Source organism: Thamnophis elegans, chromosome 12 (genome assembly GCF_009769535.1).
Source record: "Thamnophis elegans isolate rThaEle1 chromosome 12, rThaEle1.pri, whole genome shotgun sequence".
Lineage (NCBI taxonomy): Eukaryota > Metazoa > Chordata > Lepidosauria > Squamata > Colubridae > Thamnophis > Thamnophis elegans.
This window is the reverse complement of record NC_045552.1, coordinates 29,715,996-29,741,384: the sequence shown is the minus strand read 5'-3', so window position 1 is coordinate 29,741,384 and position 25,389 is coordinate 29,715,996. Positions and strand designations below refer to the sequence as shown.

The 25,389-nt window shown below is 44.7% G+C and overlaps 1 protein-coding gene across 1 annotated transcript in view; it reads right to left on the bottom strand.

The window, feature by feature from the left end:
• CSF3R (colony stimulating factor 3 receptor) overlaps positions 1 to 22,392 on the bottom strand; it is a 34,948-nt gene extending 12,556 nt beyond the window's left edge. Inside the window, exons 1-12 of the mRNA XM_032227124.1 lie at positions 22,288 to 22,392; positions 19,341 to 19,440; positions 18,936 to 19,238; positions 16,610 to 16,733; positions 16,152 to 16,336; positions 15,020 to 15,174; positions 14,556 to 14,706; positions 13,543 to 13,619; positions 11,134 to 11,347; positions 5,003 to 5,191; positions 3,646 to 3,747; positions 2,163 to 2,309 (exon numbers count right to left, since the gene is read on the bottom strand). Of these exons, the coding sequence (XP_032083015.1) occupies positions 2,163 to 2,309; positions 3,646 to 3,747; positions 5,003 to 5,191; positions 11,134 to 11,347; positions 13,543 to 13,619; positions 14,556 to 14,706; positions 15,020 to 15,174; positions 16,152 to 16,336; positions 16,610 to 16,733; positions 18,936 to 19,238; positions 19,341 to 19,434 (1,741 nt within the window). The 5' untranslated portion in view covers positions 19,435 to 19,440; positions 22,288 to 22,392. The remainder of the gene's footprint in view (positions 1 to 2,162; positions 2,310 to 3,645; positions 3,748 to 5,002; positions 5,192 to 11,133; positions 11,348 to 13,542; positions 13,620 to 14,555; positions 14,707 to 15,019; positions 15,175 to 16,151; positions 16,337 to 16,609; positions 16,734 to 18,935; positions 19,239 to 19,340; positions 19,441 to 22,287) is intronic.
• Positions 22,393 to 25,389: the final 2,997 nt, after the last annotated feature.

Here is a 25,389-nt window from a genome sequence, read left to right as displayed (position 1 = left end):
CCATTTCCATTTCTTAGCCGAGGACCCAGTGTTTTCTGAAGAGCCTTTATGTGGTCATCTGTCCAGCACGGCTCTAGGTCAAAAGCAATCAGAATGCTGTTACATTCCCACTGAAGTGTTACCTATTTATTTACTCTCATTTGCATGTTTTCCAAGTGCTAGCTTGGCAAGAGCTGGGACAATGAACAGGAACTCACCCCATTGCCTGGTGCTACTCAATATCTAATATGAACAGTGTGTTGTCTGAGTGCAATTAGTTTTGAATAAAAAGATAATAAGCATAATGGTAATCATAATATGTGTATCATTACTAATAATAATAATGACATAGTAATAGTGGCATTAGCTTTCCCATACTAGAAAACTTTCATTATATAATTAATCATTCTCTTTTGTTTCTAACCTCTGTCTCTTTTAATTAGCCATTGGCAAAGCAAGTCCCATGTTAAAAAGTATTGTTTCTTCCTTGTTCTTTATTTTTAGTGTTAATCTGTCCATCTCTGCGCATTCTAATATTTTTATGACACTTCCACCTGTAGGGATCTCTTCATTTTTCCACTGTTGTGCAAAGATAATTCTTGCTGCTGTTAACACATGTAAAATTAGATATGTGCTCCCTTTATTATACTGTTCTGGTAAAATACCCAACAAAAATATTTCTGGTTTAAAATTAATATGTTGCTTTATCATTTTTTCTAACCATGTGTGTATTTAAGTCCAGTATCTTTTTGCCTTTGAGCCTGTCCACTACAAATGATAATATGAACCCGGTATCTGATTACATTTCCAACATTTGGCGGACATGTTTTCAAAAATCTTTGCCAGTTTTGCTGGTGGTAAGTGCCACCTATAAAACATTTTATGTAGGTTTTCCTTATAGACAGTTGACATTGTTAATTTCTAATTTCTGTCCGACAATTTCTGCCATTTATCTAACTCTATGGCATATCCAAAGTTTTTGGCTCATACTATTGTTTCTTTCACTTGTTTTTCTTCCATTTTGATATTCAGTAGATAGCTATGCATTTTTAAATTAGTTTTTCATCTGTCCCTAGTAGTATCTGATGTAATGGGCCATTGCACTTTCTAAGTTCACTTTTTGAAAAGAAAAATTCAATTTCTTCCTGTTCTTTAGAAGAGAGAGACAAATATGTTGCTCTCAAGTACAGTGTGTTCATAAGTTGCAAATAATATATTTAGTAAGCAAGTTATGGAGGGAAAATCTTTTGCAACTTCCTCCTTAAACTGATCAATGCCAGAGGAGGTGTAAATTGGTTTAAACTGACTTAGAGGGTCTGATTGCATGAAAGATGTTCATCCCTGAAGCACTGAGGATTGTCTGCTTATACATTTGGAGCATATTCTTTGGATGAATAAATGCCATCTTGACTTGTGCAGAGGATTTCTAAACAATATGCCTTTTCTCCTCTTTCTCCATGCTGCTTGTTATATGTTCTAAAGACAAATGTGTGGTTTGCAGATTATTGCACAATACACACAGCTTTAGTTATCTTGGTGTCAGAGGCTCAGATATACTATTCTATTGCAGTGGAGAGAGGGCAAGATGGAGGGAGGGGTTTGGAGTTTATTTCTAAAGAGATATAAACATATAGAAACAAGAAGCAGCACTGGAACCCTTCCCAGTAAGAGGGAAAGATCATAGACTGATTCATCCTGTTTCCTCTAGGACAACCTGACAACTTCAAAACTTATGGACTCCATGCTAGCTGGGGAATTCTGGGAGTTCAAGTCCACAAATCCTAAAGTTGCCAGTGTTGGATGGAGACCCTTGCTCTAGTCCCATCAGGCAAAAGGGGCCAGAATTTCTCTAGAGGCAGTGGCTGCTCTCTTCTTAGCTGAAATCCAGTTTGAGCTAGTGAGGGAGGCAGAGGGGGTTCCTGCTTTGAGGGGAGAAATCACCCACTACCCCCATAATTGCAGGGAGGTGCCAAACCAGGAGTGAAATCCAGCAGGTTCTGACCGGTTCTGGAGAACCAGTAGTGGAAATTTTGAGTAGTTCAGAGAACTGGCAAATACCACCTCTGGCTGACCCCAGGAGTGGGGTGGGAATGGAGATTTTGCAATATCCTTCCCCTCCCACCAAGCTACGCCCACAGAACCGATAGTAAAAAAAATGAATTTCACCACTGGGCCAAACGTACTTCTAACTTCTTCATTGGGATCGATCCAGAAGAGAGTATAGCCAGTGATGAACCCATTCTGATCTTCAACAGGGAGAGGATTCCACCAAACCTCAGCTGTGGATACCCCAATGTTTTGGGGATGGATTTTTGGGCTGCTGGCTGGAGCTGTGGAGACAGGAAGAAATCAGAGTAGGATCAACTGCATGTCAAAGTGAAGAATATGCTGAGGGAGGGTGGACCCATTGGGTAAACAGAAGAGACTAGGTGTCAGCTTCTGCCTTGCTGTTGTTTCAGCTGCCATGAAAAGGGGAGGGAGGGCTGGTATTTGGGAGGGGTTAATTGATGTGCTGGAGGAATGTTCTAGGATGTACAAGATGCTTGGATAGCGCATGCGTGAGTGTTTCCCGCCTAGACCAACGGCCTCGACATTCCATCTTCGTGATGTCTTTTTGAAGTTATCTCACACCTGACATTTGAAGGACTTATGATTGGCCTGAAGCTATGATCCTAAGGGGTGGGGAATGGACTATTCTATATATCAATCGCTTTCGTGCCTAATTAAGTAGACTTTGCTTCGCAACTGCTCGCTTACCATTTATAATTAGTAAAAGTACTTTTGATTTCCAACCCATGGAATCTCTTAGTCTTTCTTTCCTAATTATGTAATGGAGTGATGCTGACACTAGGCTTCAGCTTGCCATGAGCAGTAACAGAATAGAAGAGTTGGAAGGGACCTTGGAGGTCTTCTTTTCCAACCCCCTGTTGAGGTAGGAGACTCTATATCATTTCAGACAAGTGGTTCTTTAATCTCTTCTTAAAACCCTCCTATGTTTTAAGCACCTGCAACTTCTGGAGGCAAGCTGTTCCACTGGTTAATTGTTCCCCCTGTCAGGAAATTTCTCCTTAGCCCAAAAGGTTGCTTCTCTCCTTGCTTAGTTTCCATCCATTGCTTCTTGTCCTGCCTTCAGGTATGTTGGACATTAGGTTGACCCCCTTTCTTTGTGGCAGCCTCTCAAATATTGGAACACTGCTATCTTATCACCCGTGGTCCTCTTTTCCCTAGACTAGACATACCCAATTCCTGTAACGGTTCTTCATATGTTTTAGCCTCCAGGCCCCCAATCATCTTTGTTGCTTTTGAAACGCTTCTGGTCACCCCTCAAAAAGTTTAAAACTGGATGAGCAAAAGTTCTTCCTGATTCTACTCACTGTTTACTAATACTTATTCATTATGCCATCCTCTGATAACAGCACTGAGAAGGGAAGATGGAAAGCTTACATTATTATAATTTTGAAATTTAAGTTGATTATCAAGCTTAATTTGCACTGCTATTTTTCTTCTACAATCCATTTGTAAAACAACAATACCTCCAGAGACAATAGGAAATTACATAGCTCTCCCTCCCCTCATGTAAAATTCCAACCAAGGATATTTTCGATTGAAAACAACTCTGCTTTGGGTGGACGCTGAGTTGAAGCAGCTCCTGTGTGGAAGATGCACCTTTCTGCCTTGTGTAAGCTTCTATGGATTGGGGCACCCCAACTTTGTCTCTGTAGAGAGGGTAAACGGAGATCTGGTAGCGCTGGAAAGGTTCAATGTCTTCTGAAACAGAGAAGGGGCAGATGTTAGTTATGACTGAAGGACTGGGGTCGAGTGGGGTACATTCCTACCACCTATTAAGCTGCTTGCTCTATTGTTGATTGTGCCCTTTCAAAATGTTGCCCTGCTAAACCTGCAATTATTATTGTGAAAAAAAAGTTACTTTTGCATATTCCCTCAGGAGCTGGATGTCGGGGTTCCAAATAGCATCCAAAAGTAAATCCAAGACAAAGTATTGCTCAAAGTTCCAATTTATTAAGAGAGCCTTGTTGGCACAGCTGGAAAAACCCAAATCTGAAAACTTCCCAGTTTTCCCCACCCAGTTGAAAGTTCAAGATCTTACCCCTCACCCACAAGTCCATCCCATGGTCCAATTTCCACTGCCATGCTGGCAGTTCCACCCATCCAGAGCCAGTCAGGTGCCGAGGTGTAAAGACAAAAATCACCTTTCTAGAAATAATTTTGTTGTGGCTACATAGTATGTGACTCCTTACAATTCTTCCTTCCATTTTCCCACAATAGAAAATGCATAGCAGAATAATAGAAAGTGTGGCAGGCCAAAGACCCAAAAGGAAAGATGGCTGCAGGCCTGACACCAGGTCCATATTAAATGCTGCTTGAATAGAGACAACTCTCATCTAAAATGTATCTGAATATAAGTACATCTTATACTGTACATCTTACATCTTTCTGGACCAATATGGATCCAAGCCATTGTGGGCAGGAGATCATCTCATTGTCGCTAGAGTGCAAAGCCAGGTGGAAAATGTCTCAAAGTCAAGTCCCAAAGGCACTTTTTCCAAAAGGTAACTGGATTTTCTTGGGTCTTTTTTCTTAGAAAATGTTCTATTTTTCATTCAAGAAGCTTCTTCAGTTCTTCAGAAACACATTAGACAAAGTTTTGTTCCTTCCAAAGTTTTGCTTCTTCAAAACTGAAGAAGCTTCTTGGATGAGAAGCAAAATGTTTTCTAAAAAAAAAACAAGAAAATCCATTTGCCTTTTGGAAAAAATACCTTCAGGACCACCACAACCTGGATGATGGAGGATCTCCTTAGCTATCAAAGACAAGGTTTCCTAGTTTGGGTAAAAGCAACATCTGATGGTAAGACAAAGTTAGCAGAGCAACATGATGAATCCACCTGGTTCATATCTGACCAAAGTTGTGCAGCCAAATTGGGAAACTTTGGCCAGATAAATGTCAGAGAGATTTGCCTTCGCTCCCCAAAGGTGCCCCCTCCTTCCCCTGGGGGTGGATTACCTTGGATCAGGGTTTCTCTGATGCTCCCATTATGTAGCTTTTGCCACCCAATGCTGCTTTCTTCTGCTGCCGAGGTCACTCGGTGCCACTCAACAATGTAGCCTGTTGCTGGGGTCCTCGGAGGATCCCACCACAGCTGGAAGCTCTTCTCATTGTGTGGGGAGGCCTGGATCTTGAGCACAGGCTGACCTGAGAACAATATCAGAGAAGATAGCAGAAGTGAATGGAATTGAATACTTTACTTAGCCAAGTGTGATTAAATACAGAAAAAATTGGGGAGCGGGGGCTGGAGGCTAAAACATAAGAAGAACGGTTGCAAACATTGGATATGTCTAGTCTAGTAAAAAGAAGGGGTGATATGGCAACAGTGTAACTAACCAAGGAGAGAACCAGCCTAGAACTAAGGAGAAACTTCCTAAGAGTGAGAACAATTAACCAGTGGAATGGCTTGCAAGAAAAAGGAGGAGGAGGAGGAGGAGGAGGAGGAGGAGGAGGAGGAGAAAAAACAGAAGAGAAGAAAAAAAGAAGAAAGAAAAGAAGAAGAAAAAAGAAAAAGAAAAAAGAAGAAAAGAGGAAAAGAAAATGAAAGAAAAAGGGAAGAAGGAAAATAAAAAAGAAAAGAAGTAGAGAAAAGAAGAAAAGAAAAGAAGTAGAGAAAAGAAGAAAAGAAAAAGAAATAAAGAAGAAAAAAGAAAAGGGAATAGAAAAGAAGAGAAGGAGGGGAGAAAAGGAGGAGAAGAAGAATTTGTCTGTGGTATAGAAGCACTCAATATACATACACAGCAACAGAATCTCCACCCTCACCCACATAATCATCCCAATAAAAGGGGAGGGAGTTAAGAAGATAATAAGAAGCATAAATATTACTATTACTAAAATGGTGAATGGAAAAGGAAATGGACATTTAATCCTGGAAGAAGCAAGGAAAAACGTAGGCAGGAAAAACTAAAGGTACACAAACAGATTTAACAGATTAACAAAGTTGGAAGGGATCTTGTAGGTCATCTAGTCCAACTGCCTCCCCCCGCCCCCACTCAAGCAGGAGACCCTACACCATTTCTGACAGATGGCTGTCCAATCTCTTCTTGAAAGCCTCCAGTGATGAAGCCCCCGCAACTTCTGATTGATTGGTTGATTCTTCTCACTCTCGGAAACTTTCTTCTTATTTCTAGGCTGAATCTCTCCTTGGTCAATTCCCATCCATTGTTCCTTGTCCGGCCTTCAGATGCTTGGAGAATAGCTTGACCCCTCCTCTCTGTGGCAACGCTTCAAATATTGGAAGACTGCTATCATGTCTCCCCTGGTCCTTCTCTTCACTTGACTAGCCATGCCCAGTTCCTGCAACCTTTCTTCATATGTTTTCATCTCCAGGCCTTTAATCAACTCAGTTGCTCTTCTCTGCACTTTTTCTATACATCTTTTTTATAGTGTGGTAACCAAAACTGGTTTTTTTGACTGCCACTGCACACTGTTGGCTCATATTTAATTGGTTGTCTACTAAGAATCCAGTGTTTGGGTTTTTTGAACAGTTTGTATCCTTCTATCAGTATGTTCCAGTCATGGCTTTTGTCCCACCAAGTTCTGTAATTCCAATTACTGTATTTTTCAGACTATAAGATGCACTCCTCCCCCCCCCCCCAAGTGGGTGGAAATGTCTGGGAGGCCTTCAGAGTGCTCCTGGAGGCCGAGGAGGGCAAAATCTGCATCTGTGGAGGCCAAAAATGATTTTTTTCCTTGTTTTCCTTTTCAAAAACTAGGTGCATCTTATACTCCAATGCATCTTATAGTCCAAAAAATACAGTTTATCACATCTACCTTCATGTATTAAAAGTTCAAGTTAACTCTGTTTGTTCCCCAAACTTTGTGCATTTCTATATACTATAGACACTTTATATCTTTATGTCTGACCCTGGGTATACTTCCTATGTCTCCTATTTGGTATTTGAGTTTGTCTTCCTTGCCATCCCTCCTTACCTCATTATTTGACTTGTTTTCTAGGGTTTTTTGCTTGGAATTAGGTCCTGGAGATTGGTCACCCCCCCCCCCCCTCAATTTTGGTTTAAAGCCCTTCTGCTAAATTGAGCCAGCCATTTTCCGAAAACATTCTTCCCACTCTTTGTGAGGTGCAGCCCATCCCTTGCCAAAAGCCCTACAGGGAGGTAGTGCACACCATGGTCCAGGAACCCAAAGGTTTTGTGGTACCATCAACCCTTTAGCCAGCTGTACACTTTTAGGATCCTTTGTTCTCTTACTGGATGTTGACCTTTCATTGGCGGTACAGATGAAAAAATTACTTGTGCACCTAATTCCTTAACTTTCTTGCCTAGCTTCTCATAATCACTCAATATTGTTTTCAAGTCCTTTTTTTGTGTCATTCGTCCCTACATGTAATAGTAATCTGTAGGTAAAATCTGTGGGTTTTATTATTTTCCTTAGGTTCTCAGCCACATCTTTGATTTTTGCTCCAGAGAAACAACATACCTCTCTGAATTGACTGTCTAGTCTACAGATGGCTTGTTCTGTTCCCTTGAGAATTGAATCTCCTATCACCAACCCTATAATTATAGTTGGGAAAAACCTGGTTTAAAACAGTAACTGTGAAAGGGACCTTGGAGTCCTAGTTGGACAATCACTTAAACATCAGCCAGCTATGTGCAATGGCAGCCAAAAAAGCTAAAACAGTCCTTGGCTTTATAAACAGAGGCATAGAATTAAAATCACGTAAAATATTAGTACTGCTTTACAAAGTCTTAGTAAGATCACACCTGCAATACTGCATCTAATTTTGGTCACCACAATACAAAAAAGACTTTGAGACTTTGGAAAAAAGTGCAGAGAAGAGCAAGTAAGATGATTAAAGGCCTGGAGACTAAAACATATGAAGAATAGTTGCAGGGTTTGGTTACTTTAAAGAAAAGAAGAATTATGGGTGATATGATAGCAGTATTCCAATATTTGAGGGGCTGCTACAAAGAAGAGGGGTCAAACTTATTTTTCAAAGCATCAGAAGGCAGGACAAGAAATAACAGATGGAAACTTACCGAAAGAGAGAAGCAACCTGGAATTTAGGAGAAACTTCCTAACAGTGAGGACAATTAACCAGTGGAACAGCCTGCCTCCAGAAGTTGTAGGTGTTTCACCACTGGTGGCTTTTATGAAGAGACTGGACAGCTATTTGTCTGAAATAGTAAAGGGCGGTGGTGGCGAACAAGTGGCGCACAGAGCCATATCTTCCAGCACGTGAGCTGTCAGCTCCAGAGCTCCTGCAAGTGCTGGCCAGCTGATTTTCAGCCTTCCGGGGGCCCTGGGGAGGCTGCTTTCATCCTCCCCAGACATCAGGAAAGCCTTTAGAGCCTGCGGAGGGCAAAAGACGGGTCCAATGGGCCAACTGGAAGTTCGGAAACAATCTGATTCCGGGGGCCTCTGGGGAGGGGAGGCCATTTTCACACTTCCTAGGCTTTGGAAAACCCTCTGAAGCCTGGGGAGGGCGAAACACCCCCCCACCCCCCCGTGCCTGGGGGTCGTGCATAAATGTGTGGGGTCATGTGCACATGCACAGTTGGGCGGGGCGTATTGTATTGTGGGTGTGGGCACACATGCACACGCTATCACACAATTTTGGCATGCCTTTACAAAAAGGTTCACCATCACTGGTCTAGGGTCTCCTGCTTGAGCAAGGGCTTGGACGAGAAGACCTCCAATGGGCCTTCCAACTCTATTCTGATTAACTGATTTATTGAGGGGAGGGGCATGCTTTGGGGTGATCACTAGAGGTTGACCTCATCCCCCCTCCTCCGATCATCAGACTTTGCCTTCAGGCCACCAGTGTTCGATGCTATTGGCTTAAAGAGAAAATGCCACTTCAGTAGGAATAATGGCTGCCTCTTTTATGGATGAGGGAGGAGATGAAGGCAATGTTATGGGGAGATGGCAGAGCATGTTTGGCTCCAGCATAAACTTACACTGAGAAAGAAAGCACAGCTTGCAAACAACAAAGAGCCTGCATACGTACAATGACAATAAAGATTATACTTATACTATCCAGGAAGATCGGCTTGTTTCGAAAGAAAAGGGCTGAGCTTCCTGTTTTGTTCCTGCTCCTTCTCATGCATTGTGCAATTGTTCCCTCCCACAAACCACATGTAGAAAAACTCCCCCACAGAGAGAGGTTCTTGGAAAACCAGGCTTTGCTGGCCTTTGGCCTTTTTTCATTTGCATCTAGCTATGGCGTGAACAGGTCGAGCGCTTTTTTCTGCTAAGGTCTGAGCGGGTTGCCTTCTTCTTGTCACCAAACCAACAAGGCCTCTTCTTGACTCTTCCTTCATCTGTGGCTCCTCCAGTCTGTCCCTCCTTACGTGGTCAGGAACTGTGGGGCCCTTGACGTGTGTAGGCACTGCAATGTACTTTGCCACATGTTTGATCAGAGGGGGCAGCATCGGCCGAAGGCCTATTGGGCACCAGATGTTAGTGCCCAATCTTCCCTTGCTGCTTTTTCCAAACATCTCTGCCTGCTTTGGGCAGAGAGAGTCTGGTTCTTTTATATCAGTTTCTTCCTCTTAAACCAGGGGTGTCCAAACTTGGGAACTTTAAGACTTTAGACTTCATCTTCATCTATGCTGGCTGGGGAATTCTGGAAGATGAAGTCTAAAGTCTTAAAGTTCTCAAGTTTGGACACCCCTGTCTTAAACCCATTTGGTTTCTAGAAAGCAAATCCATGGTCCAGCCTGGATTGTCTCCAAGAGCAGCTGATCAACAGGTGGCAGAAGGGGACTATTTGGTGAAGCAGGAGAGAACCAACTCAACTCTTGGTCAACTGCTGTTCAGTGGCTTCTGAATATGGCTTCAGGGAACCTCAGGAACAGCACTGCATCCATGTCCAAACAAACCCTCTGATTTGCCTGAAGAATTTCTCTAGCCTCATCATCTTTTGGATGTGGGTTTCACTCTCTTCCAAGGGAGGAAATCCCTTTGGATGCACCTGTCATTAATCTAAGCCTACATCCAATGTAACAACTGAATACTCCAACAGATCACAAGAATACTCATGAACTGCACCTCCCAGGCTGTGCAGCAGAAGCAGCCCGCTCCTGAGAAGATTGTCCTTCCCAGAATCAAACTCAAAATATGATCAACTGTGTTAATAAGAGAAAGCCTGTTTGGTATAGTGGTGAAAACACGAAGCTAGAATCGATTGAACCCTGAGTTCTCATCGACATAGAGCCAGCTGGGTGACCTTAGTCCAGTCAGGCCTTCTAAGCCCTTCGAGTAAGCAATGACGAAACACATTTGAAAATTTTGCCAAGAAAACGGCAGGAACTTGTCCAGGCAGTTGCCAGTGGTCAACATGTGCTTAAAGGCACAAAAAATAAAAACAAAGTTAAGCCATTTCTAATCTTCCTATAAAATCAAATTGAAAAGGGCACTCAGTGCCCAGGGATTAAGTTCCTGTAGAGACTAAGAAAAAGCAATAACAACCCAGCTTCCCCTCCCATTTTTCATCACCCTCGTCCCCAGACAGAAAATATGCCATTCCACAAACTCAATTTTATAGAAACCTGGTACACACTGATCAAATGTTAAAATCTGCAGCAATCATCCTCAATCCACAGAATGAAGCGAGTAAGACTTCTCAGATCTAGGGCACCCTACAGCTCAGGAACACTCTGAAGCAGGGGGCTTCAACCTTGGCAACTTTAAGACTTGTGGACTTCCAGCTCCCAGAATCCCTCAGCAAGCCATAGCTAAAGTTATCTGCTTTGAAGGACCGAATTGAACTATCTCCAAATGGCCCTATTCCCCCCTCCCCAATTTCATAAAACAATGTACTAGGACACAAAACAAAGAGCAGAAAGAATAACTATACTAACAGAATACAGAATAACAGAGTTGGAAGGGACCTTGGCGGTCTTCTAGTCCAACCCCTGCCCAAACAGGGGACCCTATACAAGTGATGGCTAACCATTTCTGGACCAAGTGCCCAAAGCAGGCGCACATATATATGTTTGGGAAAATCTGTATATGGAGATAAAAGTTACAGTCCCCCTCACCCTCCTTTTAAAAAAAGACCTAAAAGAAAATAAACTGAATAGCAGATTCACAGAAATGGGATACCGAGTTAGTCTACTTCCTACCTTTTTTCTCTAGCAAGAAGATTTCTGTGGGTTGAGATGCACCTCTGGAGTTGTAAGCAGAGAGATAGATCCTTTCGGCTCCTGGTGGCATCAGGAATGTGCATTGCCTCTGGGTGGTGTTACACAGAGAGAGTGAATTGCCCATGTGCTGCGTGGTGCTGAGTGCTGCCCAGTATCCCAGGATTTGGCCATTGGCCTCATGTGGCTTCATCGGCTGTAGAACAAGATCAAGGCAGATGAAAATGCAGCACATGAAATCTGCAGCCCATATTGCCTGCATTCACACAGCACAATCAGAGAGCAAAAGAGCTTAGAGTTTGCATTTGTACAACACACTATCTGTCAGGCCTGCAGCCATCTTTTCTTTTGGATCTTTGGCCTGCCAACTTTCTATTATTCTACTATGTATTTTCTATTGTGGGAAAATGGGAGGGGGGATTGTACAGAGTTAGATAATATGTAACCATAACAATATTCTTTCTAGAAAGCCAAGGTCATCGTTTGTCTCTGCACCTCTGCACCTGACCGGAATTGGAGGGGTGGAACTGCCAGCATGGCAGTGGGAGATTGGACCCTGTGATGGATGTTGGTGTGGGGGCAAGATCTTGAACTTTCAACTGGGTGGGAAAAGCCTGGAAACTTTCAGATTTGGGTTTTCCCAGATTTGCCAACATGACTCTCTTAAGAGATAGTAGGAAGGGAAGAGGAAGAGTGGAGGAGAGGTAAGGGAAGAAGAAAGAGGTAAGGAGAGGTGGGAGGAAGGGAGAGAAAGAGAAGGAGAGAGGGCAGGAAGGGGAAGAGAGAGGGTAGAAGTAGGGAAGAGGTAAGGGAAGAAGGAAGGGGAAGGAGAGGAGGAAGGAAGGAAATAGAGAAGGAAGGGAGGGAGAAAAGAAAGGGATAATAAGGTGGTGCTACAACAGGTGCTAGGGATGGGAAACAAAGCAATTCAAACTGTACATTATAACCTTTTAAATGGAATAACAAAAGTATAAGAATGGCAAAGAGAAAGAATAACTATGTGAATGTATACCTATAATTGTATGTAAGAGAATAAAGAATATAAAGCACAATATAGGTAAACAATATTTTGTTATAAATAGCTAAGTATAAATAAATATAGAATTGTACATAAAAATGGATAACGAATAAGGGGACCATCAATGCAAGATAGAATGTGTTCTGACCCCCCCACCTTGTTCGTTCAGAAACAAAAGCCAGACAGAACTTCAAAGGAATGTTTTTATCAGTCCCGGCTCGGGCTGGCTGCGAGCCCAAAATAAACACAGATAAATTCTCCGCAAAAATTTAAACAGCAAATGCAAAAACAAACTCTTACAGCAAACCACTTCTCCAAGTTGGTTTCTCTGAATCATGAACACGAACGGGGAACCTAGACTAGAACAGGAATGGAATGGAACGAACGTTGACTTCTGCAACCAGGGCGTGGCACCATCAGTCTTTTTATCCGCAGGAGAAGACCCTAACGAGCAACAGCTGCTCGTTATCCTCTCCTGTGAGTCGGTCAGCCCTGCATCCCGACACAACTCACAGGAGGTTTCTGCTGAGTCACAACAGAAATGTAAAGAAGGGAAAACACTAACTGTAAAGAAACCGATACGGAACTGCTGTATGATATATGATGGAACTTCTTGTTCCTATGTTGTTTTAAGTCATGTGTTTGTTTTTGTTGATGTGTTTATGTGTTTAAAATAAAAATTAAAAAAAAACATGACTCTCTTAATAAATTGGAACTTTGAGCAATACTTTGCCTTGGACTCTGATTTACCTTTGGATGCTCTTTGAAACCCTGACAGTAACCTTTGTTTTCACTGTAGCCAGTCCTTTTGGGGCTAAGTAGGTTTCGAGAGTTCAGGACATTTGACTAACTTGTTTGTATGAACCCAGATTAGAAATGGGCCAATGTAGTACAGAATGTCCTTGGCTTACAATCATTTGCTTACTGACCATTCAAAGTTACAACGGCACTGAAAATCTTATGACTGTTTTTCATGAGCATTGCAGGTGGTAAATTCAGACTCTTGGCAAACGGTATATATTTATGACTGTCCCGGGTTCATGTGAGTGATTACCCTTTGTGTGTCCTTCTGATAAGGAAAGTCAATGGAAAAGACTGATTCATTTAACAACCGTGTTACTAACTTAATAACTGCAGTTATTCACTTAACAACTGTGGCAAGAAAGGTTGTAAAATGGCACAAAACTCATTTAACAACTGTCTTGCTTAGCAACAAAAATTCTAGACTCAGTTGTGATTGTTCATTGACCGCCTCTAATATGACTACCCTCTTCCTCCTGCTCCTGCATGGTCACCTGGCTGTGGTCTCCTCCCAAGAGCAGCTTGTGGAATAAAGTGGCCTTGTGTCCTTGCCCAGTGAGGTACCTGCTTACCTTCCATAGCAGCTGTACCTCTGTCCCCTTCTCTGCCTCTCGCAGCTTCCACCAGGCATCAAGGGCTCCTGAAGGTGCTGTGGGAGAGAAAGAGGCTTCAGCACCATCGGCATTTGGCCCTGGCCCTGGCCCTTCTCCTTCAAATCAGCCACGTTTTGCAGCCCAGGAAAGGGAAGCCTCGCTCAGCCTCCACTGCCTTCAGCCACGGGGCCACACTTCAGAAATTGTTTGCCATGGCTGCCTTTTGGCTGTCAACTCCTAAAGTTGTCATGGTAAGAAAATGTGGGGGAGGGCATTCCACACATACTTTCGGCTAGTTGGATCTCAGATTACTGCAGCAGACTTGGGAGGGGTGCACCTCATTGGGGAATGTGATTTATGACTCAGACTGAGGGGAGGGAAAGAACAGGGGTAAAGTTCAGCTATATTTCAAATAAGCTAAGATCTGACTGCACAAAACAGACATTGCCAAAATTCTCCTAATAAATAACTGGTTTCCCTTTTGAAATTTGACTCGAGGCTCGTGAATCAATTAGGGCATTTACTAGAACCTGACACTGGCACTTAGATGAGAAGCAAAACATTTTCAAAGAGAAAATCCAAGGAAGTCCAGTTGCCTTTTGGAAAAAGCCGTGATCTGGATGATTGAGGCTCTCCATAGACATTTTCCAGCTCATCCCGAGGTTCCTTTTGCTGCATAACTAGTCTTGCCCTAACTTTTCAAGATCAGCTAACGTTATCCAGGGGCTCCCTAAGCATCTGCTTGGAAAATTCCCTCCCCCTCAATTCTTCACTAAATATAATTGATTGTAAACAGACGTGACATGATGCAATCCTTCACTGGACACTGTGTCCTACTTCACTCTAGGACGACACACTCTGGATACGGCCATAGAAAGCGGTTCCTCAACCCACCTAGGCCAAGCTGTCCCAATGCCCTGGCTCTCCCAGTGACTTAGAGGGCTTGGCTATCTGTGGGGGGCAGCAGCCATAGGACTCTTCCACGTCCCCACCTTTCTCGTGTGTAGTGAAGAGCTTGGCTGGGCTCCAGCTGCTCCAGTAGCTGAGAGGCAGGCGCCTGCAACGCATCTGGAAGTGGTAGAGGCTGCCAAAGAGGAAGCTGCACTGCCGGATCTGCCGGCTGGAGGTAGTGATGTTGTGAACCTGGGATGAAAGAGAGAATGGGAGAAGGAGGCGCATGGAAAGGCTCCTTCCCTTGACCCCCCCCCCCGACCACAGGACCCTCCAGCTTACAGGAAGAGGCCAGAAATGCTTTGAATAAAAAGCCCTTTGAGCGGACGGAAGAGGAGAGGGCCAAGGTGTTATGGATGGCTACCAGAAAGGGGCCGAAGCCTGAAGCATAGGGCTTGGGGACAGGGATAGAAGGGAAAGCCATGCCAAAGGTGCCTTGACTGTGCCCCCCAGAGAGGTCCTATCAAACAAAGCCGTTCTGCTGTCAAGCCAAAGAGGGACTCACAAGGCTCCACTCCAGGCTTCCTTCCACCTGGTAGCGCAGGTCACAGGCCTGTTCCATGAGTTTGCTGTCCTTTCCTGCCTCCCATCTGACCACCATGCAGTCGCTCTCCTCGGAGAGGGGCTTGATGTCCTGGATGGTCGGGGGCTCCAGCCAGGCTGGAAGGAACAATGTGGGGTGTGAGAGAGTGAGCGTTGTACTTTGTTTAAGTATCTTAATTCCCACCTCCAAAGCATTCCCGAGGGCAGAGTCAAATCAGCACCCTAAACAATAAAATTGAAAGGCAACCTATATCACACAGTAACAGGAAAGGTCATTGGAGAGGAATGGAAGGGCTTCTCCCAGGGGATGGAAAAGTTGTGCCAGATGCCTGGCAGGCATCCACACCACGCCTCCAAGGGGATGTCCATCAAAAGTCAGTTCTTGGATCTTTAGGGTGATTTGGAACAGATTTTCTCCCCACCTTGACCTTTGGAAACCATAAATGGGTCTGTTCCTGCTTCAAGTCTTGCTTTTAATGAAGTTCCACTTTTCTTTAGAGGATGAAGAATGGACCACCCAAAAAGGCTGTGTGCCATTCAAAAAAGTGTTGTTTGGTATTGATATGAGATGCCAAGGTAGAGAGAAAAGAGAACTAGCCATCCGTCCGCCTTCTTTCTTCCCAGAGGTGAGGCTTTTTGGGTTGGCTGAGGAGTGGGGAGGATGGGGTCTTTCCCCCTGGGCATCCCAGAAGTGCTTTTTCCTTGAAGAAGTTTTGCTTCTCACACAAGAAGCTTCTTCAGTTCTGAACTGAAGAAGCTTCTTGGACGAGAAGAGAGACTTCTCCAAGGAAGAACAAAGAAAGTCCAGTTGCCTTTTGAAAAAGCATCTTTGGGACAACAGCCATGACCTGGATGCCGGAGAAGCTCCCTGGACAGAAGCTCTCCCTGGGCACTTCTTTTGTGCTGAGTGACTTGCAAGCAACAGCTTTTCTCCCAGCTCAGTGAGGGACAGAAACCTTCCAGGCAAGACCGATGGCTTCTCATTTTGGCCTCTGAATGAACATATTGCAACTCTCCCTGCTTCTCACTGACACCTATGGATTCAGCCCCATTCACTAGAAAAGAAGGCAGGGAGACCTGCTGTTGGCACCCACCTAAATCCATAGGGTCTGCACACAAGTGCTCAGAGGTCACGTTGCCCAGGGCATTTTCCACAGACACCCAGAAAAGCATTTTTTGATACAGCTGCAGCTCCAGGCGTTGAAAAATGCAGGAGTGCTGGCCAGTCTCGGGAATGCAATCTGCGATGGGGGCCAGGGCCTTACACTCCCTCGAGCTCCTGAAACAACAAGGAGAGCTATCAGAGGGGCTAGAAGGGAGCTGTGCTCGCACCTGCCTGTGATGTGCAGAGAGGCTAACAGAACACAAGACCAGATTGAAGGGAAAGGCCCCACCTCTTGCAAACCTTATTCCAAGAAAAAAGGGAATAAAAAAATTCTGATTTTTTTTTTTTAAGTTAAAGGTCGGGAAGAATAAGAACAAAGAGAAGCAGTCTGCCCCCCTCCCCTCGTTGGCCCAAGCCTGACTGTAACGGTCCTTCTCCTGTTCTTACCGGAATCCTTTCAGGGCCACACGGGTTGGGAGGAGGCTGTCCCAGCCTGGGTCCCACTGGCACGCCAGACTCTTGGAGGTGATGTTGAAGACGCAGGTGAAGTTCTGAGGTTGGCATGGAGGATCTGTTTGGCATTCACATGGCAACGAGAAAAAGGAAGCAGGAAAAAGTTTTCAATGACAATGTTGCAGGCAGCAACAGTCCTGTGACTTTGAGGGATTTACACTGAATGGTGGAGAATTAGATTTGTCATAATGCAACCTACCGTAAGTCTCAAATTTTGATGTTCATGACTGGTGTCTCGTTCAAATACACAAGCTTCCTCACCTCTGCTGCACCTCCCACCATCAACATTGATATGAGCCAGAATTCTGGCTCATAAAAAATATGAGCCAGAATTTCTTATCTGACATACAACATCCATCAATGAGAGCAGAGTTGCCTCTTTGGTCTTGTAAAACCGGAGCCCCGTGACTGAGTGCACAGTGCAGGCCTTCTGAATGCAGGCAGTTTGTTAGGATGCAAATCTGTGGCTAAGTTCAGTTTTAGATTTATTGGACAAAAACACACCCCACAAAATGCATTTATGTAGCATTACTTTGAAGTCATTTCATTAACTTAAAATATTTACTTATGGCCAACTGTTGAACTTTGATTTCTATTCTCTTGAAGGAAGGAATGGCTAGCCAGCATTTTAACTGGTATCTCCCTGTCACTGATGAATGTAGCTTCGCTTCTTTATTGAAGCCATCTCAAACGACGGCATGCTTTCCCATAATTTGGTTAGAATAGGGATCTCATCACACACTAAACTAGTGGTTCTCCACCACAACAATTTTGAGAGATGTGGACTTCGTCTCCCAGAATTCTTAGCAATGGCCATATTGGTGTGCAAATTCTGGGAGTTGAACTTCACACTTCACAAAGTTGCTGAGATTAGGAAACTACCAGTGGCTGATGGTAAACCTTTGAAGCTATCTCTGCTGGTTTCGTTGCTACCTGTAGAATAGCTGATGCTTGCACTAGTGGTTGTAACTCAGCTCTGCTCCCAAGCAAATCACAACATTCTGGAAAATATATCAATTGTCTGTTCGATATCAAATATATCAATATATCAATTGTCTGTTGCAGACCAGTACAAGCTGGATGTAGCATGTGACTGGAAACACAGGCCCAACTCTGGGGTTTTTAAAAAAGAGTTTAGAGAGCCATTTGTCTGAAGAGGTATAGGATTTCCTGCTTGAGCAGGGGATTGGTCTAGAATCTAGATCAGTGGTAGTCAACCTGGCCCCTACCGCCCACTTCTGGGCATTCCAGCTTTCATGGTGGGCGGTAAGGGTTTTGTCCGATACTGAAGCACTTCCCTTTTTTTAAATTTAATTGACTTCCCTACTTTATAAATTACCATTACTGTGGAACCGGTGGGCGGTTAGAAAATTTTACTATAACAGAGATACAAAAGTGGGCGGTACGTATAAAAAGGTTGACTACCCCTGATCTAGATGATCTCCAAGGTCCCTTCCAACTCTGCTACACTGATATTCTTTCTCACCTTCTCTGTTTGCCTGTTTGTTCCTCAGCTCAGTGAAATATGCTGCTTTTGAGCTTCAAGAAAGGAAATATATTGGAAACAACCAACCCAAGGGTTATTTTTTAGTTCCCCCAATGGGGAGAGAGTTTGTGCGGAGATGGGATGTGTCACTTTTTATACTGCAATTCTTGGGAAGAGTCTCCCAAGAGAGGAGTCTCCTTTTACCTGACCCCTTTTAGGTGAGTAGCAAAAATGGGGCCTTTTATGCTGCAGATGGGTGACTGCTTCTGTTTTTCTTCTTTGGCTTATAACAGAATAACACAGGTGGAAGAACCACCGCTCAAGGAGGAGATCCTATACCATTTCAAACAAGTAGCTGTTCAATCTCTTCTTTAAAGCCTCCAGTGATGGAGCATCCCCAATGTTTGAAGGCAAGCCATTCTCCTTGATTAGTTTCCATCCATTGCTTCTTGTCCTGCCTTTTGGTGCTTTGAAGAATAGTTTGACTCCCTCTTCTTTGTGGCAGCCTCTGAAACATTGGAACAGTGCTATCATGTCTCCTCTACTCCTTCTTTTCATTAAACTAGACATACCCAGTTCCTGCAACCGTTCTTCATATGTTTTACCCTCCATCTCCCTAATCATCTTTGTTGCTCTTCTCTGCACCCTTTCCAGAGTCTCAACATATTTTTTGTAGTGTGGTGATCAAACCTGGATGCAGTATAAGTGATAGGCGTGTCTTTATAATCACTGCACAATGGACACTCTCATTTGGATTCCTGCAGAAAGACTTACATCCAGCCAGGATCTGGGTAAGGTTCATAACCTGTGGGATGCCATGTTCCTGCACGCAGCAGCTCAGGGGAGTCACAGGTTCCTTGAAGGGGCCAACAGTGATGTTGGAAACTTCCACTCCGTCGCTGAAGCTGTACTGGGGTCCTCGAAGTTGTTGGTTTCTCAACTTCCAAACAATCTGGATCTTGCTATCCTTTGCAATATGGCAGTGGTTTCTCCAGATGGTACAAGACGCTGTGATGTTTCCTCCCAAGACGACAACTGAGGAGTTGACAGCCAAGTGACTGCAGGAGAGGGACCCTGCTGAAGAGGGAGAAAAGGTTTGGAAGCAATGAATGGCAGGGCCGGTGGCTGATTGGCTGCCCTTTCCCCAAGGCAACCCCAGCTGAGGCCCCGAGCACCTACCTCCTGGCATCCAGAGGAGGAAAAGAGAGCATCCCAGCATCTTTGCCCAGGAATCCCCTGGGCTTCTCATGCTTTGGCTCAGGCAATGTAACATTTCGTCCTGCAATTTACAGAAAGAGACATTCAGGCAGCTTCCAGCCATTCACCCTAAGGCCTGCCCATCGTGCGGGAATTGGTCGGCTCTGAAGGTGGATGACCGGTAGGAACACAGGCTTGGCTGACTGTGGGGCCTCAAAGAGAAAGGTGGCAAAAGGCTAGGATTTTATCCTCTTTTTGTGTACCACACAAAGGGGCATTAGCACCTTCTCGACAACTTCCTGGGCTTCTTTGTCCCCCTGCCTGCTGTGGTATCAAGTTTCAGTACACGATAACCTGAACCAGGACAAATGGGTGGACTGCACACTGCTCTATTGCATTAGGGGCAGCTCTCCCTTACGCAACAGAGCACACTTGCTGCTTTGATGCATGATGGCTATTATTAAGGGGCTGATATCTGGCATGGAGGCAGCTATGAAAATGCCAACCATCCTCCAAGAATCTTTGGAATCAATGTCTGGTCTTAATGCTCTGATCCAACCCCATTATGAGTTGGTGAGCTACAACCTCATGGATGTCAGTCTCTGCTTCGCTATTTGCTTTCGGCTGCCATTGAAACGGGGAGGGGGAGGCATGGTATTTGGGAGGGGAAGTTTTCCGTACAAGAGTGATTGTAAAAAGGGAATTTTGTTCTCATCATCTACTGCGCATGCTGCGGATAGTGGATTTGCCGCCAAGGCCAACTGTCCGGCATACCAACCTGATGATGCTTTTTGAAGATGAAATCCACATGACACCCGAGGGGTGTGCGGAATGGACTATGGGATGGGGTTACCAGGGGGAGGGAGTTGGGTCACATATTGATATCTATGATTACGCGCGCTTTTGCTTCAGATCTTGCTTTGCTTAGCTGCTATCTACTCATAACCAGTAAAAGTACTCTTAATTCTGCAAAATGGAGTTGAGTGGTTTCTTTCTTGGTTACTGAGGGAGGCTGCCCTGACAATGGGTAAAGGCTGGACACCTGTGTCAATTCTCTGGAAAGAAAAGGAGGCTGAATTGCTGGAGCAGAGTGATGGGCTGTGCATCTGCCTGGATGTAAATGCTCGGCTGCTGGGGTTTGGAAGTCAGAGGCTGGCCCATTGATGATGAGAAAGGTCAATGGAACCCAAGAGTCACCCAAATCATTGAGTAGAAAAGCCAAAATTAATATAGAACCATAGGGCTGGAAGGGACATCAGAGGTCTTCTAGGCCAACTTGCTGCTCAAGGCAGGAGATCTTATACCATTCTGGTCAAGGGGTTGTCCAGTCTATTTCTGAAAACCTCCAGTGAGGGAGTACCCACAACTCTGGGAGGCAAGCTGTTCCATCCATTAATTGTGCTCAGTGTCTAGAAGTTTCTCCTTACTTCTAGATTGGACCTCTCTTTAACATGTTTTTACTCATTACTTCTTGTCCTGCCTTCTGGTGCTTTGGACAATACATCGACCTCTTCTTTCCTGTGACAGTTCCTCAAGTACCGGAAATCAGTTATCAGGTCCCCCTAATTCTTCTCTTGGATAGATAGACATACCTCCCTCCCTCAAAGGTTCATCATATGATTTAACCTCCAGAGCCCTGATTATCTTTGTTGCTCTTTTCTTCACTCTTGCTAGGGTCTCAGCATCTTTTTTGTACTATGGTGACCAAAATTGGATGCAATATTCTGAGGGTTGCCTCACTAGTATATCATTTCTCGTGATCTTGATTTTGTTGATGCTGCCTAGGCCTGCATTGTCTTTTTTGGCAGCTGCAGGACCTCCTGCCATGTACTTAAGTGGTGATCCACTATGAAACCTAGAACTCTCTCACAGTTACTGACCTTGAGCCAGGTACCACCTATTCTATACCTCTGCATTTGCTTCTCCCTGCCTAAGTGCAAGACCTTCTCAACAGTGAATGGCATCTTGTTGTACAGAGCCCAGCATTCAAGTCTGTCAAGATCCTTCTGAATGTTGAGTCTAGTAACTGTTTTAATGAGAGAAAAGAATAAATCTAGTTTTGTTCCTGCCTGGAAAGGGCTTGTAGACTTTGGGCTTGAGGCAGGAAAAAAAATGAAATATTCACATTGAGATTTACTGTTAAATTAGTTTGTTATCATGCAAATGGATAGTACTTATTAAGTATGTAAAAGTAATTTTACTTTGTATTTTACTGTGCTGAAAAAAGTTTGGGAGTCAAAGCTGTTTTTTTGCTTTCCCCCTTTAACCTATGCTTCTTCCGCTTTCTTTCCCTTTCCAATTTTTCTACTACCTTTGTTTTTATTTGCATTTTATATTATGACACTTAACAAGAAAAAGAGAAGAAAAGCAAAAAAAAAATGACTGCTGATTGGAGCAACCAATCTTTCCAGTTTAGATGACTTGGAGATTTGTCTGCCTGGAAGTGTGACTCTCTTCATATCAACTAGGAGGATCCTGAGCCTTATCACCCCCCCCCCTTGAAAATGCTGAGCCTCCCACCCACCCCCATCCTGCCCTTGCAACAGCAGCCCCCAAGCTGAACCCGTAGGCAAAAGGGGCTCAGGCACCTCAAGGGCTGGCTTGGTTTGATGATCTTGCTAGACACTGGAGCAACTTCCCGGCTGCTCCTTGCCAGCCATTTTAGTTGCAATCCGGCCTCTTGGCATGCAGTACCACCCCTCCATTCCCATGCGGCTGTGGCCGGGCACTCAGGAAGTGGGATCTTGGCAAACCCCCTGCCCTCTGGCCATTCCTGAGTCCAGCAATAACTTCAGTGGCAGCTGCAGCAGGCAAAAGGCACACAGGCAGCCCAGTTGGCACACAGCTGCATTCTGTCCATAGCCACAGCACGTAAGGTAGTGCGAGGGACCCTGGAAAGATGGAAGAGGCTGGGATGCCCAGCCCTTACCTTAGGTGAGCTCAGGTGCCACAACTCTGCTCACTGGAGAGGACTCCTCTGCCAGCGAGCCTCCCCACTTCCCCTGGAAGAAAAATGATCCTCCCAACGCCAAAAGCTGTCGTTATTCTCTCTCTCCGAGCAAGGTGATTGCAAAATGCTTCTGAAAGCTTTTATCTGCCCAACTCTCAGGAAGGAAGGAACTCTGTGGCTGACCAGCTCACACGTGGGGTGCACACACTCCTCCTCTGGCTTCCCCCCTCCCTCCTGGCTTTCACAGAGCCTGGCCCAGCGTCACTGGTGGAGCAATCCACACCTTTGTGGCCCCCACCAGCCGGGCCTGCTCAGAAATCGGGAGAGCCACCTGTGGGTGGGTGCCAGGTGCCTAGTGCTCAGGAAGAGGCCGGGTGGGCTGGAGTTGCCCTTTCCCTCAAAAGCCCAAATATTTCACAGAGGATAAAATATGATTGGGAAAGAGGTAGTCCTCAAATTAGGACCACAATTGAGCCCAAAATTTCCATTGCTAAGTGAGACAGTTTTAAGTGAGTTTTGCCCCATTTTATGACCTTTCTTGCCCAGTTGTTAAGGGAATCACTGTAGTTGTTAGCAACACGGTTGTAAAGTGAATCTATCTTCCCCATTGAGTTCACTTGCCAGAGAGTTGTAAAAAGGGATGACATGAGCCAGGCACAAACGACTCATGGCAGGGTCTGGCTTTTGATCACGTGGGGATGCTGCAACATTTGCAAGTGTAAAATATGGTCCTAGGACTCTTTTTTCAGTGCCATTGCAACTTTGAATAGTCACTCAATGAACGGTTGTAAGTCGAGGACCACCTATAACTTGGTTGTGTTCAAGTGATACCCTTAAGCAAGGCAAGTCTGGATCCGGCTGAGGCTTCTGCCCATCGGCCCTGGCTCAGGAGGTATTAACGGAAAGGTTTTGATTTCTTTTAGGCGTTGGCTGAATCGGGTCCCTCTGATATTACCTGGTCATTTTAGAAAAAAGGTTTAATTCAGAAACCTGGTTGAGTCTGTCGTGTGAATGGAGCAAAGCTGTTACTCAGAGGCAGGATGCAAAGCTGACCCATGGCCGAAGGAGGAGGTCTGGTGTCCTGCCGGGAGAGAGCTGTGGTTGCAGAAGGCAAGAGAAGGACCAGCCAAAGGGGCAAGCCTCCCCCTTCCTCAGCGGCCTCAGTGGAAAGGATGGGTCGTGATTGGGAAAAACAAGCTTATTGCCCAATTCTACACGACCAGCAAAGTTTCACTTCCTGAGCCAGAGGTTGTTTATTACATAATTTGGTGGTATGCTCACTGCAGGCAGGAGTGGTTTCCATTAGCCTTTCTGAGAAAAGAAACTAGTCCTCATTGACCACTCTTCTGGGCTAGACATACAATCGTCTGGTGCCCTGGTTCACCAGGCGAACTCTGCACCTCATAGGAGAACTTTAGTCTTTCCAAAGTTCCCCTGGATTCCAAGGATGGGGGTTTTATATCAGGGTCGGTCAGGAATGCCAGATCCTCTTTGGGACAATCTCTCTCATACCACCTTTCACGGAAGGAAAACACCAGGCAGACGGACAGAATGCTGGAGAAATGAGGGCTGCTTTAAATATTTCCCCAATATGTCAAACCGAAAAAAATGCACAGGCAGAAAACGTTCAGGTGCTCACTTACCCATAAGTTCAGAGAAAAAATCCTGTACATTTTTACAGAAATGGGGCTTTCAACATTTTTGGAGGAGCAGTGCCCAGAGCCTGAAGGGCAGAATTGATCAATTTCCAGGCCTCAATTGAATCTCAGTTTTATACAATTAGTTCTTGACTTATGACCACAACTGGACCCAAACTTTCTCTTGTTAAGCAAGACATTGTTACGTTTTCCCCCATTTTACAATATTTCTTACCACAGTTGTTAAGTGAACTACTGCTGCAGGGGTGGGTTTCAATTTTTTTTACTACCCATTCTGTGGGCATGGCTTGTTTTGTGGGGGTGGCTTGGCAAATTTATGTTTCAGATTGGAGATGGGAAATAAAATATGCTGTAAAACTTTTTAAAAAAAGGCCAAAGGAAGCAGCCTCACCGAGCTGAATGCAAGAGAGTTGGAGGGTCTGAAGAGTGTATGGTCTTGTTCGCTGCCTGTGAGCTCCGGGGGGTGGGGGGAGCAGCTGAGTGAGCAAGCCAGCAATCTGTTGGCTGCCAAGCACCCTGCTGTTGAGTAAACTTGCTCATAAGTAAACTGCAGATTAGAGGCAGCCAGCAGATCCTGGCATGCTCACTTGGCTGCTCAACCCCCCTCCCAGCTCGCAGGCAGCAAACGAGGCAGTTGTGTGGATGCACGTGGTGAAGATGAGGCAGGGCTAGTGTTGGACTAAGCCGGTTCGAGGGTGTGGCCAGCCAGCCATCACTACCGGTTTGGCGACCCATGCCCAATTGCCACTACTGGTTCTCCCGAACTGGTCCGAACCAGGAGCAACCCAGCTCTGCGCTGCTGTTGTTACATTAGCAACCTGGTTATTAAGTTAATGTGGCTTCCTCATTATCTTTGCTTGTTAGAAAGTCACATGGGCCCTGGACACTGCGACTGTCATAAACACAAGCCAGTTGCTAGGGGTATGAATCTTGATCATGTGACCACGGGGATGCCGCAACGGTTGTAAGTATGAAAAATGGTCATACCACTTTTTCAATGTGTTGTAACTTCGAACAAACATGAAGCAAATGTTGTTAAGTCAAGTACTATGTCAAGAACACTTCCTCGCTCACTGGCGATGGTTGAAAGTTGGTGGGGTGCAGGGAGTATGTATTCTATTGATCTGATTTGCCTCAAGTCACTCTAGAACTCCTCTACTCGTACTAGGGCCTCCTGCCTGAGTAGGGGGTTGGACTAAAAACTTCTAAGGTCCCTTCCAAGTCTCTTATTCTGTAATTTGTCCTGAGTGATACTGATTCATAGAAATCACTCTAGAGATTTTTTAGCTACACTCTTTTAACTCTGATTTTTAAAATGTATTTTTTTTCCAGGATAATGAGATAATTCAATGCAGAAATTTGGTGGATAAAGTTAATCTCTTGAATGTGTGATGTTTCTTTCACTAATCAGAGATCCTGTCCA